The 17,165-nt window shown below is 46.3% G+C and overlaps 5 protein-coding genes across 5 annotated transcripts; 3 read left to right on the top strand and 2 right to left on the bottom strand.

Annotated features, from left to right (window-relative positions):
• Positions 1-8: 8 nt before the first annotated feature.
• On the top strand, positions 9-738 carry JR316_0006238 (uncharacterized protein; the record flags this gene model as incomplete). The annotated part of the gene is made up of 3 exons (XM_047891987.1): positions 9-394; positions 454-517; positions 577-738. 3 exons carry the CDS (start codon positions 9-11, stop codon positions 736-738), a joined length of 612 nt encoding a protein of 203 aa, XP_047749336.1.
• A 1,619-nt stretch (positions 739-2,357) lies between these two features.
• JR316_0006237 (uncharacterized protein) lies at positions 2,358-3,716 on the bottom strand (the record flags this gene model as incomplete). The annotated part of the gene is made up of 4 exons (XM_047891986.1): positions 2,358-3,109; positions 3,170-3,287; positions 3,352-3,480; positions 3,537-3,716. 4 exons carry the CDS (start codon positions 3,714-3,716, stop codon positions 2,358-2,360), a joined length of 1,179 nt encoding a protein of 392 aa, XP_047749335.1.
• Positions 3,717-4,638: 922 nt separating this feature from the next.
• Positions 4,639-8,206, top strand: JR316_0006236 (Peroxiredoxin-like 2C; the record flags this gene model as incomplete). The annotated part of the gene is made up of 3 exons (XM_047891985.1): positions 4,639-5,719; positions 5,776-7,117; positions 7,276-8,206. 3 exons carry the CDS (start codon positions 4,639-4,641, stop codon positions 8,204-8,206), a joined length of 3,354 nt encoding a protein of 1,117 aa, XP_047749334.1.
• Positions 8,207-8,849: 643 nt separating this feature from the next.
• Positions 8,850-11,691, bottom strand: JR316_0006235 (Vacuolar amino acid transporter 3; the record flags this gene model as incomplete). Its single annotated transcript, XM_047891984.1, has 13 exons — positions 8,850-8,906; positions 8,967-9,105; positions 9,162-9,391; positions 9,447-9,550; positions 9,602-9,680; positions 9,727-9,760; positions 9,808-10,061; positions 10,108-10,223; positions 10,274-10,392; positions 10,441-10,487; positions 10,583-10,780; positions 10,832-11,057; positions 11,108-11,691. 13 exons carry the CDS (start codon positions 11,689-11,691, stop codon positions 8,850-8,852), a joined length of 2,187 nt encoding a protein of 728 aa, XP_047749333.1.
• Positions 11,692-16,173: 4,482 nt separating this feature from the next.
• Positions 16,174-16,897, top strand: JR316_0006234 (uncharacterized protein; the record flags this gene model as incomplete). Its single annotated transcript, XM_047891983.1, has 3 exons — positions 16,174-16,562; positions 16,617-16,680; positions 16,736-16,897. The coding sequence occupies 3 exons, from the start codon at positions 16,174-16,176 to the stop codon at positions 16,895-16,897; spliced, it is 615 nt and encodes a 204-aa protein (XP_047749332.1).
• Positions 16,898-17,165: the final 268 nt, after the last annotated feature.

The following is a 17,165-nucleotide window of genomic DNA, read 5'->3' as shown; positions in this document are numbered from 1 at the left end:
TCACTGCAATGTTCACCAACAACCCATATGCTCAAGGTGGCTGGTATAACCCAGAAAACCCTATGTCAATCAACACAAGAGTATCAGCATCATACGTACCTTCAGTATTCGGTTCTTTACCTGTCCTAGAGTCTGGAACAGGAGAACGTAGTCTCACCTTCCAACTCATACCTAACAAACCCGACATCCTAAATAGCTCAATAATGGCGCCAACGGGGAACCCATGTATTCAAATCACCAGCAACTACAATTCCGCGCCTTGTACTTATTTTCGCAAATGCGACGGAACTGTACTTGCATATATTGAATGGTCCAATAGGCCAATGGTCTGCATACCTGGTATTCTCGAGAAGGTGTATGTCAGTCGATGGCTTGTGCTCTCTCCCGACAGAAGGTGTGTTGCGTCACTAATTTACGTAACCATCTATGTCCGACAATCATTGTTTGTGACAGATCACGGACGATGGTAGCGAGGGATCGCCCTTTAATTTGGGTGCCTAAGGACAATCAGATAGCGGTAAATTCTGCCCGCTTGTTTAGCGGTGTACTTTCTGATTGAAAACGTGATTCGCAAAGCTATTCGCCATAGGTTCAACCTTTCAGGAGCCGCTGGCAACAGTGTCAAAGAATAAAACGCTTGTAACCCTCAAGCTAACGACGGAGGCTGTTAATGCTGGCCTACTAGAGGCAGGGATAGTCGCCACAGTTTTGCTTCAGTCGGGAAGAAATATAGACTGAATAATTTTACACCTCCCTACATTCCATAGAGAACTAGAAAGATTGTATAAGTCGTGCGTTGGCATTACATCACATAGATTACAAATAGACTTTGTGCACTATTACCAATTGACATGGAGAGTGATCCAATCTTTTGGGCGATGTGCGGATGCGGGTGCTGTTAACCGTGGAAAAAGGCGATTTTTGAGGATCAAAATTTGAATGTGATGTTAACCTTCAAAAAGTGCTGGACGTTTTTTTAATGATACAGGTGACAGACTGATACAAACCACGGCATCGTATGAAATAATGGTACTGTATTCTTAAATAATTCAGTGCGTTAACATTAACAATTCTGACGCGGTCTGCTCCTTTGATGGCATGGTAGTTTAGAAAACTTGGCCTACGTCTCACCTTTTCCACCTTTCTTAGGCATATATTTGACTCCCACACACCTTGTTCAACAGAAGGATCTGCTTCTCTGTACAGACCATGGGAAAGGGCCCCATGTTTTGCACTTGCGTTTGGCCATCATGCATAATTATTCAATGGTAGCTGTTATATCTACTCGACCAATTATCGAAAAAAAGTCTTTATTCTTCCCATACTAATACCATATGACCGGGTGTCCACAATGATTCAATTGCAAAAGTATATGTAGTCCATCGCCATTCATTACTTGTTTGTCATATTGCTACTAATATCCACAACGTCATTTTTCGAGTTTATGCATCAGAATATCCTCATTTATATTATTTTTCTCAAGGGCCAACGCCTACCCCCAAAATCAATTCCCAGCAATGCCAAACCGATCATCCTGGCCTTCAAGTTCCTGTAGGTGATCATAACCTTATATGTGAAAGGAGTTGGTCAAAGTCACACCTTAAACACGATCAGGCATCCAACTTAAGCGATTTAGTACGTAAAGATATATAAAATGTTGTCCAACAAACTGGGTCTATGAGCTGGGATACCCACAGAATCACTCCGTTTGGACTTGTTAAAATCGCAAAAGGGATCAAACCTGATTTTTACCAGGTCCTGCGTTTACATCCATACTCAGGGTGTGTACGACAGACGGATAGACGAAGTAGCAGAATGAGTCGTCTCCGAGTACTTGCTTCGCTCACAAAGATATGAGAGTGATAGGAAGTGTGTCCACTGGTGTTTTTTTTACCTAAAACGTGGCATTTATCGAAGTTTAAAAGAACGCGTAGAACATTGCCGAAGAGTTCCTATGAGTATTGCGCATTTCTTCGGATCTATCCCAACTTGTAGATTAGGGTTCGAGGATGTTGGAACAGCATGGGAGGATTTAACCTGAAGGATCGGATCTGACTGGGAGCCCGTGGTTGAACTTTTTTGATGCCGATCATGTAATGTGTGCTAGCCATATCCACGCACGGACCAATAGAATAACCTTGCAGTCGCAACCTCATCGACCTGGATGTTCTCACCAGTAATTATATCAAGGGTTTTATGATGACACCGAGAAAGTATTTCGATATTTCAATATCATTGTGAGACAAAAGTTATTCCAAATTACTACTAGTACAAGGAACTTATTTGTTCAGGCGGGAAACATAAGTACACAGTATAGGTCCTTCTTCGGTATTTTTGCCTATTTTACGGATATCAACTCACTGGCGAGCTTCAACGGGCCTCGCTGCGAATTCGACATTATTTCCTTTTCGTTGCTTTTCTGCGTCCTCGGTACCTTCAGGGGCCACCGTAGCCGCCTGTTCCATTGCCCCTTTGCCGTGGCCTTGATTCACAGCCATACCAAACGGATTGGCCTTGGGCGCTTGTTGAGGTACAGAATAATCAGAGCCAAAATTAGAGGATGAGGCGGGCACTGGTTCCTGCTGCATAGGGTTGGATCGGTGTCTTGGAATATGCACCGCTGCATTCACGCCCTTGTTTTGCCGCTGTGGAGCAGAACCTCCAAAGCCAGATTCGGAGCCTGTCGGTGTTGGGTGATGTTCCGGTGCTTGGCTTAAGGGCCGAGGCTCATGTCGGGCAGAGTCGACGATCGCGCTCATGTTTGTGCTTTGTTGCAGAATGGGTTGGTTGAATCCGTGATTTGACTGTGCGTGTGAAGGCGGATTGTGTCGGGCGGAGTCCACGATTCCACTCATTCTCGCTCCGGAGTTCGACGGCTCATGGGCGGGCGTCTGATCTAAAGGCTGAGGTTGATGTCCCGCAGAGTTTACAATACCAGTCATGTTCGTATTTGTACTGGTTTGGTTGGCGAAGCGCTCTCCGGAGACTTGGGAAGGCGCCATACCGAAGGGGTCGGTTTGAGAAGAGGTTTTGTTAGGTTGGTTGGTATCTGAGTAGGCCTGGGGGCTCTGTGAACCGGCGACAGTTGGATTTTTGTCGTCCTTTATGCCTATTTTACAGTTCAATCTTGACGCCGACGCAGGATGGGTCAACTGAGAAGATTACCTACCTGATGGATTCTGGGAAGACTGGGCGCCTGAAGGCTTATGAGTTGTTGGACCTTGAGATACATCTTTTCCCTTTCCCTCATCATCTTCTTTAACGTTATCAAAAGGGTTATGTTCATCCTATACAATTCCGAGAGTGTTCAGTTAATGAATGGGTTTATAACAACTTGAAGACAATCCATACCTCTCCAAGCAAATCCTTTCTCCTTTCTTCGCCACTCTTCACGTCTTTTCCGTGTTGCACAAGATCAGGATTTCTTGTAACTTTCCCCTTCAATTCCTCCTTCAATCCTTGTATTTTATCTCCAAGTGACTGTTAAATATTCCTTGTTCAGATCAAAGAATAATTAAAAGCTGAAAGTAACGTACAGGGGAGGTGCGGAAGTTTGGACCGTATCCTACCTTTCCTGCATGCAGCTGCTCAGGATAGGTTGTATCTCCTCCTGGTGCAGATGTGGAATTTGCATTTCCAGAAGCGTTTGATGCAGTATTAGTAGGGGAGGTGTGAGAGTTTTGAGACACAGAAACGTTTTGGGTTGTAGAAGCCATTTTGTAGTGATTACAACAGACAGGTATTACAGGAGCCTTTCCCCGAATTAACAGAGGTCTTTTATAGGAGACCACAACAGACTGAATACCCAAAGATGACGCAGATGACGATATGGGTGGCCTTCATCTTTTTGCCAAAGGGGCACTCTATAAATAAGTGTTCTATCTTAAGGATCGTTGGAGAGGGGTTTTCGTCATTTCTCATTTGGAACCAGTATGGATAGGTGGGGAGGTTGTTTGGCGTTTGCTAGAGTCGCCTAGAACATTTACTAACACTAGGTCATAAACCTCTAGTTAGGACGAAGACGTGCCTTAAATACTTGGATACTCCGAGGAGACGTGTGGGTCTAGCGCGATTCTCACGCTTCTTAAGTACGTATGCAGCTCATGAACGGGTACAAGTATTCTAGTTCTTGTCGGGGGCGTAAGTAGGCAGATAAGGTGATTCTAAGACGGTACTATTAAGACGGACTTTGTACACTAGTTGCGTTGCTACCGATAATGTACTTTTCCGGACATTTTCCAGCTATAGGTGCCAATTTTGAGGCCACGCGTCGTCAGCGTGGCTTTCTCGGAGACAGGATATCAAGGAAAAAGTGTCAAGAAAAGCTAAGAGTGCTTGAGCTCATGTCAGACGGCATGCCTTACGAGAAGAGATAGACCGACGGGAGACGCTACGATTGGAAAAGGCGTCGATAGAAGTCAAAGTCACTACACGTGTTCCGCTTGTCAGCCTCACGACAGGAGAGCTTTCAACTCCTTTCCTTCTAACGTTTTGGCTATAAGTAGCTCCCTCATGTAGCTCGTCTGGCACGCAGCCTGAACGTGTTTTTGTTCCTGTGTTATCTTATATTATCTCTTCATCTCCTGTGTTCTGTTGGGACGCCTTCTTTTCGACCTTCTTCTTTGCAGGCTGGTGGCCATGGCCGTAGCGAGCCCGTCGTCGTCGTTTCAGGATCTGAGGGCAGCAACTGTCTTAAGTGGACATCGGATACCACGAAAGCCACCCCCTGTGATTGACCAGTTTGAGAGGTACCCGTCTCCAGACCCATCGGACCCGTTTGCACCGTTGTGGGTTCTGCGAAACAGGACTTCGAGCGGGCTGCCTGGTACCCATTCTCCTTTTTCGCCAGGTTCTGGTCCCTACGGAAGTCTTGAGAGCTTGAGTAATCTGGGCGAGCGCAGGTACTCGAGCTCATACTTGGAATACTCTCCGCCTAGTAGTGCTACCACCCAGAGCCGTCCTCACACGAGCTACAACGCGATATCTCCTCCAGGATCACCTCTCAAAGCCGTCTCGCCAAAGCACAAGGCAACTAAAAAGGCTGCCCACTATACTCCTTATTCACAGATAAACCAAAAAGGCGGGAATCCAGTGGGGAGTCTACAGGCGTTTCCCCGGATCGCGACACCTTGCCAATCACGCACCGATATCGACCTTGCATCTCCAAAATCGAAACGACCCTGGCCACCTAGAAACGACACTCTCGGACGTTCGTCTCAGTTACGCCATGATGTGCATGCGAATGATCGTGATGATAACTGCTCGAGTGAGAGCGAGACAGACGAAGACGATGCATATATCAAACCATTGTTCAAGTTGAAGTCCCCCATCTTCCTTCGGCCGAGCACGCCGCAGCTGTACTCTCAGACGAAGCCAAAAAGTAATGCGACGCATCAGCGTGCTCAATCCGTCCAGACGAACGGCTCACAGAAACTCAGCCCTCAGACACGCTTGGCGAGAATATTTTTGCCCAGGAAGTTCAGCTTCCTGCACCATGATAGCGTAGCCCCTGCCGGTAGTAGACGCCCTAGCACCGCGGATTCACGGACAGTCTCCAAGTCAGCTATTTCGGCGCCTCAGGCAATGGTGTCTACTGCAACGTTGGATCATTCCAGAAACAAATCTCATCCGAGTCGTGGGCGAGCCTCCACGATTTCCATCAGGTCGGAAGTTAATGAAATGAAAGGCACAGACATGGTCGATATCCATGAGCATCACGGTCAGAAAGAAACCTTGTTCTATTATCGCATTTGATGACCAATTTTCTATCTTTAGAAACAAAGTTGAGCCAGAAGCAAACGGAAATGAGAAATACGGACGAGACGAGGTCAACCATCATCAATGATTGCGGTGGTAGCTCATTCAAGCACCTAAAGAGAGTCCTATATCCTTTAACCGTCACCGAGTTGTCTGATAAACCTGATTCCGATGATCGTCACCGTCTAAGTCTTTCGTTAGACATAGATGTCATCGCCTCGAGTACCAACTCTAAAAGGAGGAGCAGCACGACTGTTTGTCAAGTTCTGAACATGGCGAGTCCCCAAACCCCAACCGGCAAGTACAGTAGTCGACGCGATGGGCCTAGCGATACATATCTACCTCAGGAATCTCAAATCCCACTGTCACCATCCATGACAGTTGTTGAACCATTTCTGTCCTCGGCATCAAACATGTCCAATGCCAACTTTTCTATATCAGCGCCGTCTTTTGCTACAAATATGTTAGATGACGACCACAAATTCACTGATCCTCGTCCTGCCCCACGTCCTCCGATGTTCTCAGTGAAACCACTGCTTCTCTCTCAGAAGAGGTCAAAGGGCAACAAGCAGCAGCGAGACCTCACGACCGACCCCACCACTCCCACTGTCCCAGTTTCCTCGACGAGTGCAAAATGCGCAATCCCACCGTCTGGTATTTTATTCCCTACTGAATGGACCCTTCCGACTCCCCCACAGATCACGTTCGCGGCGTCACTCCCACTCACCTGTGAAGACGGAACACACGTCACCTTTGGCTCACTCTTCGCGTCGACGCGCACCATCGTCGTGTTCATTCGCCATTTCTGGTGTCCCCTCTGCCAGGACTACATGACCTCTTTGAAATCTCTTGTTCGTCCAGAGATGCTCGCCGAGTGGCCGGCGGGATCGAGCGCGGAAGCGGAGGACCTCCGCGAGCGTCTGGTCAAGTTCGTTGTCATCAGCAATGGCGCACACGGGATGATACCCAAGTACAGGCAGATGTTCGGACTGCCGTTCCAAGTGTATACCGATCCCAAGCTTGCGGTGTACCATGCGTTGGGGATGGGCAAAGATGGGCAGGACTGCCATCACACCCATCAGAATCACAGGTTTTATCAGTATCAGCAGCATCAGGTGAGGCAGAAGCAGAGTCTGGGACCTAGCCCCACGATAGGTGCTACGGAGGGTGATGCTGATGGAAAAGAGGAGAACAAGGGTGGCTCGGCGAAAACGAAGCGTAAATCGGGTGGGTATGTGAAGCACAGCACGATGGGAGGAATTGCGATGGTCGTCGCACGCGCTATCAAGTTCGGTATGCCTGTTTGGGAGAAGGGTGGAAATGTAGATCAACTGGGAGGTGAATTCATCTTTGGGCCTGGGTAAGTCTCTTCAGCATGCTTTCCATCCTGCTTTCATATCCAACGCCGTGCCTCTGTTTCGAATGCTTTGTTCTTAATTTAAGCCGGGGAGATATCAATAGTGTGGATAAATGGGTTCTGTCATGCTGACGACTTTCATCTGATATTTCTGAATTTAGATTGACCTGCTCATTCGCCCATCGTATGCAAACGACAAAGGGGCATGCTCCAATTGAAGATGTGTTGACAGCTGCAGGTATTGATGTATCGAGGCTTTCGCGGGGAGATGAACCTCCCTTCGATTCCACGAGTCTGAGTTCTAACACGGAGAGCATCGGACCTGATCATCTGAGGTCAGATGGGGATTTACCAATTCCCCCTCGTCTCACGCCGTTGCGGCATCAACAGCACCGACGTCGCATCTCGAGCTTGAGAACATTGAAGGAATCGTTGGCCCTCAATCGAGCCACCAGCACTGCCAGTGCGCTGTCCGCCAAAATCGCGCGCAAAGCCTCCATCAACAATGGAAATATGGACAACGAAGGTGTACATTCAAGACGTCAAACTCACCGCTATTCGGTCGGCGTCAACATGGGGGTGAATTTTGTGAGCAACGCGGGGATAATGAGTCGAGAAGAGGAGGAGCGGTGGATGGTGCAGAGACAGATCAGCATGGAGAAAATGCGGGAGAGGAAGATGCTACGCAGAATGCTTGGGAGAGCAGCGAGCGCGCAGGGTTACGTTGCGGATGTAAGCGTAGCGTCGTCCGCGGCGTCGTCTGTAATCGATGTAAAAATGGGGAGAAGAGATAGATTGAAGGTGGAAGACGCGGAGAAAGTCGCTGTTGCGAACAAGAAAGCGCGCGACGAGCTGGAGGATATGGAGGTGATGGGGAAAATGGATGAGGACTTGGGATTGGATTCGGACACGGACAAGGAGCGAGAAACGTCGGACGCGCCAGGGGAGATCGGGCCAGTGAAAGTCGACAATAGGCTGGGACGACGAAGGACTATGGACTCATTCAGCGATACCGCCAGTATGTGGAGTCGAGACACCGCACCCCCACCCGAAGGGGGAAGTTACGTGTTCTTCCACGACGTGGTCCTATAAAACATTGGTCAACCTAACTGGATTCTAATGCCAGACAAAAAGTGATCACCCTTTTTTATTCTTTTTGTTGCTTCCGTTTGTATAACAGTGCGTTGCGGGTTTCGGTTTCTTCAACCTTCCTTTATTGCTGCTCCCTTCACACCTAATCGCTATCACACCATATTGATACCTGCGTCCAACTCCCTGCGCTCCCAACATTATGTATACGTAACATTCTATTACATTAGAACACGTCTTCCAAAGTAAAAACTTATCTTTGATCAAACCAGAGGGGAACGGACAAGGACATTGATGCCAAGTGTGCACTGGGATCCACAACAGTTGAATGTATTGTTAGCAATTTAACAACAGTAAAGCAAAAAGATGATAGTAGTGTATGATGCGTAAAGTCATGAGGATGGCGTTCGGGAGGCGTGCAGTGAGTGATGCGATAAATGCGATGGATGTATATCGAAAGGTTCGTAGATGTCGATGAAATGCTTTGGTGTCGAGTGAAATCCGAGTTCAAGGAAGAGTCGAGAAATCGAAGACGAAAGAGAGAGATAGAGAGATCATATATTGGATTGAAATTGAAGTAGTGATGCAAATGTGTTTTCGAAAACCCTGCCAAGTTGAAGCTAAACGAAACGAAACGGTTCTACACTCACGCCTCGCAGTTTCCATACGGAGAACCTGCGGTAGGATTTGGGGCAAACATCAACTAAGAAGTGAAATTGTATGTCAAGGAATCATGATCAATAGCAATGAAATGACGACGAACGTTAATAGTTTGTGCAGTGGTGTACACGGCAGCAACAACACCGAAGATAATCAACGCGATATCAGCAATCTTTGCCTTGCGCGTGTGGGCACATGCTTTGTAGTGCAGCATCGGAGGGTACACATAGCACAACGGCACGCTGCAAATGACATCGATTAATGGACTAGAAGAGGGGTAGGAGGGGAGCAGACAAACCAAGCAAAGCACCCGACAAAGGCGACAAACTTGTCCAAATCCGCTGCACCGATCCAGCTAATGATGGAGCAGAAAAAGACCATGCCGAAGCGGAACATGTTCTTGTACCATTTGACACGCGTGTCCACCTTGCCGCTACGCGTGAAGAGACCGTTCTCGAGGATACGAATAGCGGGGAAGAGCTGAAGCGGGACGGAAAGAAGGATCGCGAGAGCGTAGAAGAATTGGACCTGGAAGAGTATAGTTTAGGCTTCACGATGGTGGAGATAAATCGGACACACGTACTGATTGCACCATTTGGCTGCGAGAATCGAGGTTGACGAGGACGACGGTTTGGATGTCTGAACCGAAGGCGAGGTACGCGAGAGTCCCTGCACCACCAAAGAGGACTAGATGGAGACAATTAATGGGCTTTCTCAATGCGTAGACACTATGCTTACAGAGAAGGAACACCATGACCCCGCTCAACGCTTTAGGGAACTTGTGTGGTTCGCGCATGGCATCGGTGATAGGGATGACCTATAAAAAGTTAATCTACATCTCCAACAGTTTGAAATTAGCGTACAAGCCCAATTCCTTCGAATGAAAACACAGCGGTTCTACAAAGCATGTCAGTACAGGCCGAACTCTTCAAGATTTGACCCACCCAATAAAGAGGGAAAAATCTTTTGGGTTGAACATCTTAACGTCCGCAATTCCGCGCTCCGCAATTACCTTGACCTCGCTGCCAAAGATGTACAACAACCCGGCAAGAATAAATGCATCGGCAACGAGCGCCGTCGAGCTCAGCTTGGCAAGGTCGCGCACCAGAACCAAAGGCAGAAACACGATAGTCTGAAGCAGAATAAAGTGCTGGACTGGGACAAGTTTGAGACAATTGCTTATTCCAAGCATGAATGCCTACAAACGTGTAAGAGAACGTCATGCAAAGGTAAAAGAGGAATACCTGAAGGTTCTCAGCGACAAATATAGTGTATGCTGCTCCGAATCCGATTTGGGATATGACAATCGACCCCAAGATAACATAGCGCATCCATGGGCCGTAGAGTGCACCACCAATGTCTGCAACCGTGATCAGACGTGAAGTTGGCAATTTTACGAAGGATGCTGACCTCCAAAACTCCCAGATATGACAAACTTGGTCTTTACCAGCAACAAGAAGGAATACAACGAGATGAAAGCAATAAAGATGAACGTGACGATCGAGAATAAAAGTCCTCCGTTATAGAATCTATTGATATCGTGAGTTGAGCGGATCAAACCAGAATCGATGACGTACGCTCTGCCAAGGAACAATACACCAGTCCCAACGAATGATTTCAACAACTTGAAAAAAATATCAATTCAGCATTGTAGATAAGAATAGGGGTAGCTTCTCGAAAACTGGAATGAACATTCCATCCCCAAGATTGAACACATACCATTAAAACAGCTTGAGTAACAGTCGCGTTACCCTGTCGAGCAACCGAGTTCCTCCGTCGCCTGCTCCTCGAACGCTGTCGCGCGTTTTCTGGCCTGTCCAGTAGGGCAGTCCGTTCATTTGCATCAGCCGACTCTGGCGGAGTGACATTCTCCTCGTCGTCTTTATCTTCATCGTCTTCTTCCAAATCTTCACCAGCCTAAAAATAATTATAATTAGACTGAACATGCAATCAGAAAGTATGACTCACGAAATGGCCAAAGAGCAGCAAAAAATCGATAAAGTTGTTGAGAATCTGTGGTTCTTCGCTGCCTTGTTCATTTGCACGTAATAGCAAGTAGTTTCGTCTGAAACCTCCCGGTTCGTGGATGTGCTCAAAGGCCGGGGGTGGAGCCTGGCTTGGCCCGGCGAACGAGGCAGACCGGACTCTTGCAGACTGCCTGCGTTGCTCGGTGTGCCATTTGTAGATGTCATGTCTGGGTAGATGAGCGACTCGGGACTGGCACAGAAAGGTGGAACGACTCACGTCACATCCGCTCCAGGGGCATCGTATGGAATCGGAAACGGTTCGAAATCGACATGCTTCGTCGTACTAGACGATCCCCGCCGAGAATGCGGAATGTCGAGATCGGTTCCGGTCGAGGTTGCAACAGCAGTATCGTGAACAGAGCCGACGACAGACCTGGACCCATTGCCATTCCCATTGCGCTGTTCCTTCACCACAAGATGACGCTCGAGAACCTTGGCCTTTTCCTCTGCTGGTAGTGTATCGAGATCCGCGATGGTGGCAGGGATGACTGCGTCGGAGCTGTTCGTCGCGGTTTGCTTGGTAGCAGACAGGCCACCCACTGCCTGAGGACCCGGTTTGCGAGGAGAAGAGTCGTTCGTCGGTACTAACGATCCTGATGTCGTCGCTGTAGCTTTGTTTGTAGGTGTTCCCGTCGCACGCAATGGAATATTTGGGAGTGGTGGGGTGCCCGCATACTGAGCTCGAAGTGCTCTAAGATCCGGCGTTCCGAAAGATGGCGTATACGAGCTCTGCTGTGTATCGTTGTCGTTGGCAACCCGTCTGCTAGACTTTATGTTTAGCGGCTGAGATGGAGAGGTCATGGTTACAAAACGAGAGCAAGTCGAAGCCGCTGAAAGACGCACACTGAGAAGAGGAGTCAATTGTACGGTTATTTCCTTTTTTGGTGGTGTCATTTTCAATCAGTGCACGTGTTTTGCCAAGCCAAAGGCGAAGACTCCAATTTCAGGTCGACCTCGGTCGAACTTGAGGATTACTTGGAAGAGGATTGTTTTAGAGAATTCTAACAACCAGGAAGGAACTTCACTTGGGTGACCGCAATCGCTCACATGTTATATCTCTGTCAGGACATAATAATTACAAATCTTTCCGATCCAGTATACGTTAGCCTGAGAGGTTATCAAAATAGCACATCGGCCCTCATGTGCCCGCGATGGCAGTTCTTTTGCTGGGAATTGAATTTCCCAGAGATGGCTCAGCTACGTACTCGTTATCGTTCTGCCTTGTTCATTCTTTCTCTCAACTCCTATTCTCCATTACATCATTCAGAGCCTCCTTTCTCTGATATCATTCTTTCTAATCGTTTCTTATCATCTATCTTTTCTTCCATATTACTTCCCAACCCAGAGCTTCCTTGACAGCAGAAGTATAACACGGTTTTCATTTAGACTGACTGAAACTTGCAATATAATGAATTCGAATCTCACGACTAAGAAACCACTAATTTGGCCACTGGTATCCAGAAGAAGCGGCGAGATCTTGGCATCGTACTAATGGTTGCCTACATATCGTAGGGCCATGTACACGCCCGACGCCCCTCATGGGCATGGATCTGTCGTTTTAAAAGGTGTCTTGTACATCAACTCCGTGCCAAGGCCTTCGATGTGACGTTTTAAGCCACCAATGTGCTAAAGGAGATTTCTCGAACCTCTCCGGGAGCTTCTCTAAGGAAACAGTATAAATTTGTAAAGGCTTAGAATCGCTGTGTAGGAGAATCATACCGAACAGGTAGAAGCAATATGCCTGAAAACGTTGTAATCGAGGCTTAAAAGCACTGTAATCGGGCCTGAAAATATGGTAACACTGGGGAAATAACACGATAAATTACCTCCCGTCTTTCCGTGCAAAAACACTAGGGAATAGCATGATGAATTGCCGCCGAACTTTCCGTGGCAAGCACGGGGGCACTGCTAGAATAATTTCAAAACAGACTTGTTGAATCATTTATGTCTAGAGACAGATACAAACGATTACATCGATATCCCCCTCTCTGATGCAACTATCATTATAAAAGTCGCTGTCCATTTCCTACATGATAACCTTTGACAGGGAGCAAGAGTAAAAGAAAGAAGAACAGGGAAAAGGCACAGTAGTCCGTAGAGGGGACACAAGAGCACATTAACGTGTAGAAAAGTGCGAAGGGGGGAAAAGGCGCAGAAAAGTAGGCGCTGGAGGTGGTGAGTCCAGCAACCAAAAGAAGGTTGGGTCTTGAGGAGGGACTTGGAGCGCTTAGGTATTCTAGCTAGTATCATGCCATGAGAGGGCCACTCCCCTCAGAGACAATAACATAAATAGATAAAAATATCTTTGGCAGAAGAGAATCAATGAGCCGGTTCCACTCAAACCACTAAGGTAAATTCTACATTGGTTTTCAGCGCTGGTAATTGGTGGTGTGACGTGCATTTTAACACCACTATCTGGAATGCGTATGTCTAGGCAACTTACATCGTCTACAGGGACAACCAACGATTAGTTGAACCAACAAAAAAGTCTCATTCTTAGTATGGAGTCCCACCTCGTCGGGATGATCAGCTTCAGGATCTCTTGCTTTTTCAAAATTTTACTCGGGATTCCACTTTCATATTGAGCCAGATTGAGTGGATTCATGAATCCAAAACGTTGAACATTTCAAGCCCTTCTCATATCTGTTACTTACCTGATCAATTCAGGGAAGCCATAAGTAGTACGCCAATGCGATCAGGATTTGCGGCCTACTTATACCGTCGGCTTGACTCTAATGCCGTCTTTAAATTTAAGCGCATCTCGCTAATTCTTCATTGTTTTGCCACCCCTGTACTTAGAGCAACTCAGTGCAACATAACATATTACACAGAAATTCTCATCAATGACTCTACATCTCAACGCAGGAGCCAACGTGTGGTACAGCACCCATCTTCAGGATATTTTGTAACTTTGTTTCACCGCAAACATTGCTGAATATCACTGCAGTGAACAGCCTAAAGAGCGCCAAAGGATTACTTAGTTCCACGATATATTTTTACGGGTGGTGCTCTGCTTATAAATAACGTTATCAGCGCTGATGTAGCGCCCAAATGTGCAGTCTTTATACCCTTACATGACTGCAAGCTGTATAATCGGCATGCAGACAGTGTTAACTGCCCAGATGACAGAAAATATTTGATCGCGCCTGGACAACGTTCATGTCCCCAACTTCCATTCCATGATCCGCGGTCCAGGGGATCTGGTGCCGATGCCGAGAAAGTTAGCGTAAAGCTTGTTATCGGAGAATTCATAGTCAAAACAATCGAAAGCATAGAGTAAGCATAGGCAACTCATTCCAAGCCCTTTAAATCCAAGGCAATGAAAGCAAGGTTCGCATCAACGTGTAGTCACGTGACCGAGAAAGTGTGTATTTTCCTCGGAGAGCTTTGCTCTGTCTCGATTGGTCTTAATGGGGGGGACCCAACTATAATTGACAAATAATATAGAGTATATATGAGGCAGTTACATCATTGAGAACCCACCAGACGTATCTTGGGATCAAGTTCTACGGTGTTCCAAGCACCAGATCATATCTTAGCGCTACTTGGAAGAACTAATCAAAATTACTCAAGTCTCCTCTGAAAATTATCGCCAGCGCAAAACGGAGTGCGCGCATACTTGGAAGTATATAATTGTTTACGAGAATGCAATAAAAATGAAATTCACGATAATGGAATCTAATTGATCCGTCTCGATATGAATTCAGCATGGCATCCACATGGCCTGTTGATTCCCCTTTCCAACGTTGACAGGTCATCATTTGATACTTTTTAACACTCAGATTACGTATCTCTCTGTATGCTGTTGCCACGTAGTACTACGGCGTCAATGAAATAGAATATGACTGAACCTTTCAAGAATTTACCTAATTCATATGGTACTCCAAGATATTCGCATTGTGACTACCTACCCTTCATTGCGAGGTTATTCTGCTTGGTTGATTTATAAATCATTGGTCATACTTAGGCTTCCATTTCGAACATATATCTTCTGTCTCAGTGTGAGGTGGCTGAATCCAAAGCAGTTAAAACATGTTTACAATCAACCGCCATCGTGATAATGCACATCTTTCTGGATGTTACTGTGGGGTACTTGCTTATCGGCAGCGGGATATTCCGGATGTCTCAATACCGGTAACTGTGGGTCCTCTTCCCTAAAGCAGTGTACAAGTATATTTGCGTCTGCTTGGTTACAAAGGCTGTTGCAAACTGAATCAAATATCAACACCGTGGGTGAAACGCCGGCATTGCCAGCGCTTGCCAGAACCCCGCGCTCGCATGGGGAACTCGGCCTCCAATGCCAATTGGCTCATCAGGAAGATAGGATTTTCGATTCACGGCATACTTCTCTTTGCTATTATTCGTTGAAGAAAATCTTGCCGGGGTCTGAGAGAAAGAGTTGAGATAGGCGGACAAAGATAGGCTGAAAAATTGGCATCCTCACGAGTACTGCGAATTTTTGTCCCTCCTCTGTGTTTTGACGTACTATGCATGACAAAAATGCATATTGCACAGTCCTTTGATAATAATATTTCCAACTCATCTCATCGAAGTAGAGCAAAGACATCTCTGAGGTTTACTCTTCGTTAAACCCGAGATTTGCTGTGCGTTCATTGCCGCCGCTTATTAACAAGTCGGATTCAACCTGAATATGAACTACAAATTACTAAGTATCTGAAAGCGTCTCGATATTATAATATTTCCACTCTCGTGGATTTATGCAAGTGCTACATTTGTTATTACTACAGTCTTGAAATTGTAAAATCAGCATGTTTGAAATCGTATCAGGGGTTACCTGTTATCAGCATTCAGCCTACGTAATTACTACAAAGGCAAAGAACTTTCTTCAAAAGCTCGGTCACAGTGAAGCTTTACCCGAGACTGCATCTAAGGGCGAACCGTATGACGCACGTATCGGATCCGCATCGGACACAGAATTACTTCCGATTTGATCTCTGCAATTCAGGTCGTTTTGACTTCATTCTGAGCTGAAGCTTCTGAACTCATTTTTGAGGTACCATCTCCCTTCGTGTCCTCCGCAGACAACACCTTCATAGCTTGTGTTCCTTGTGAAATGTATCAGCATATCCACCCTGATGACCACACTAATTACATCGTAAAATAGATTACCCAAGCAAGTATTGTGCAAGATGTTGAGTGAGATCTTGCAGTTTCAATGTTTTGTCGAGGATGATAATTCTCAATATAAAGGAACTGCATTTTCTCCAAAATCGACAGCAGAAAAGCTCTATCCCCCCCTCTCTCTCATCACACGCAATCACCATGTACAGCAGCAATCCATATGCTCAAGCCGGATGGTACAATCCAGAGAACCCAATGTCAATTAATTCAAGAACATTGAACGCAGCCTATGTCCCTTCAGTGTTCGGTGCATTACCTGCGGTCGATTCTTCGTCGGAGGGACGCCTTTTAACGTTTAACATGGGTTTAAATAATCCCGATATCTTAAATTGCTCAATATGCGGGCCAACTGGGACACCATACATAGAGATTACCAGCGATTACAACTCCGCGCCTTGTACTTTCTTTCGCAAGCGGGATGGAACTGTGCTGGCGCACATAGAATGGACAACAAGGCCAATGGTATCGATACCTGGAATCGTCAATAAACAGCCTATTAGCCAATGGCTAACATTGTCTATTGATAGGAGGTAAGCTACGTCGTATAAAGACATCGGAGGCCTGTAGTCCAACAGTTTCAACAGGTCGCGTATGATGGTATCCAGAGACAAACCTTTTACTTGGGTGCCTAAGGATAACCAAATCGCAGTAAGTTCAAGCAGCGCTTTTTTGGCAATGATATGGCTGAGGCAGCATTTTCCAGCTATTTGCAAATGAACCGGCATTCAGGGATCCATTGGCAACAATTTCCAGAATCAGAAACCTTGTAACGTTGAAGTTGTCTACAGAGGCTGTAACAGCTGGCTTGCTAGAATCATGCATTGTAGCAACCGTGCTGCTACAGTCCGGGCGTAACATTGATTAGGATTACTACCATATATCCTGCACAGATAGAATCACACCACCACCTTGAAAATCAAGGGATAGAAGAAATAATTCCAACATTTTATAGAAAACAGTAGAATATACGATACTTACTTGCTCTGTAGAATTTTCTTTTCAATCATTTATATCACTTTTAGCTTTGACGGATTTCGTTGATGGCTGTGCAGAGACTGAAGACGACATCATCACTCTATTAATAATGAACAGAGATAGTTTGCCAAGGTGACAAAAAAGGTATTAAGATTAGT

Source organism: Psilocybe cubensis, chromosome 5, assembly GCF_017499595.1.
Source record: "Psilocybe cubensis strain MGC-MH-2018 chromosome 5, whole genome shotgun sequence".
Taxonomy (NCBI): Eukaryota; Fungi; Basidiomycota; class Agaricomycetes; order Agaricales; family Agrocybaceae; genus Psilocybe; species Psilocybe cubensis.
This window is presented reverse-complemented; position numbering and strand designations above follow the sequence as displayed.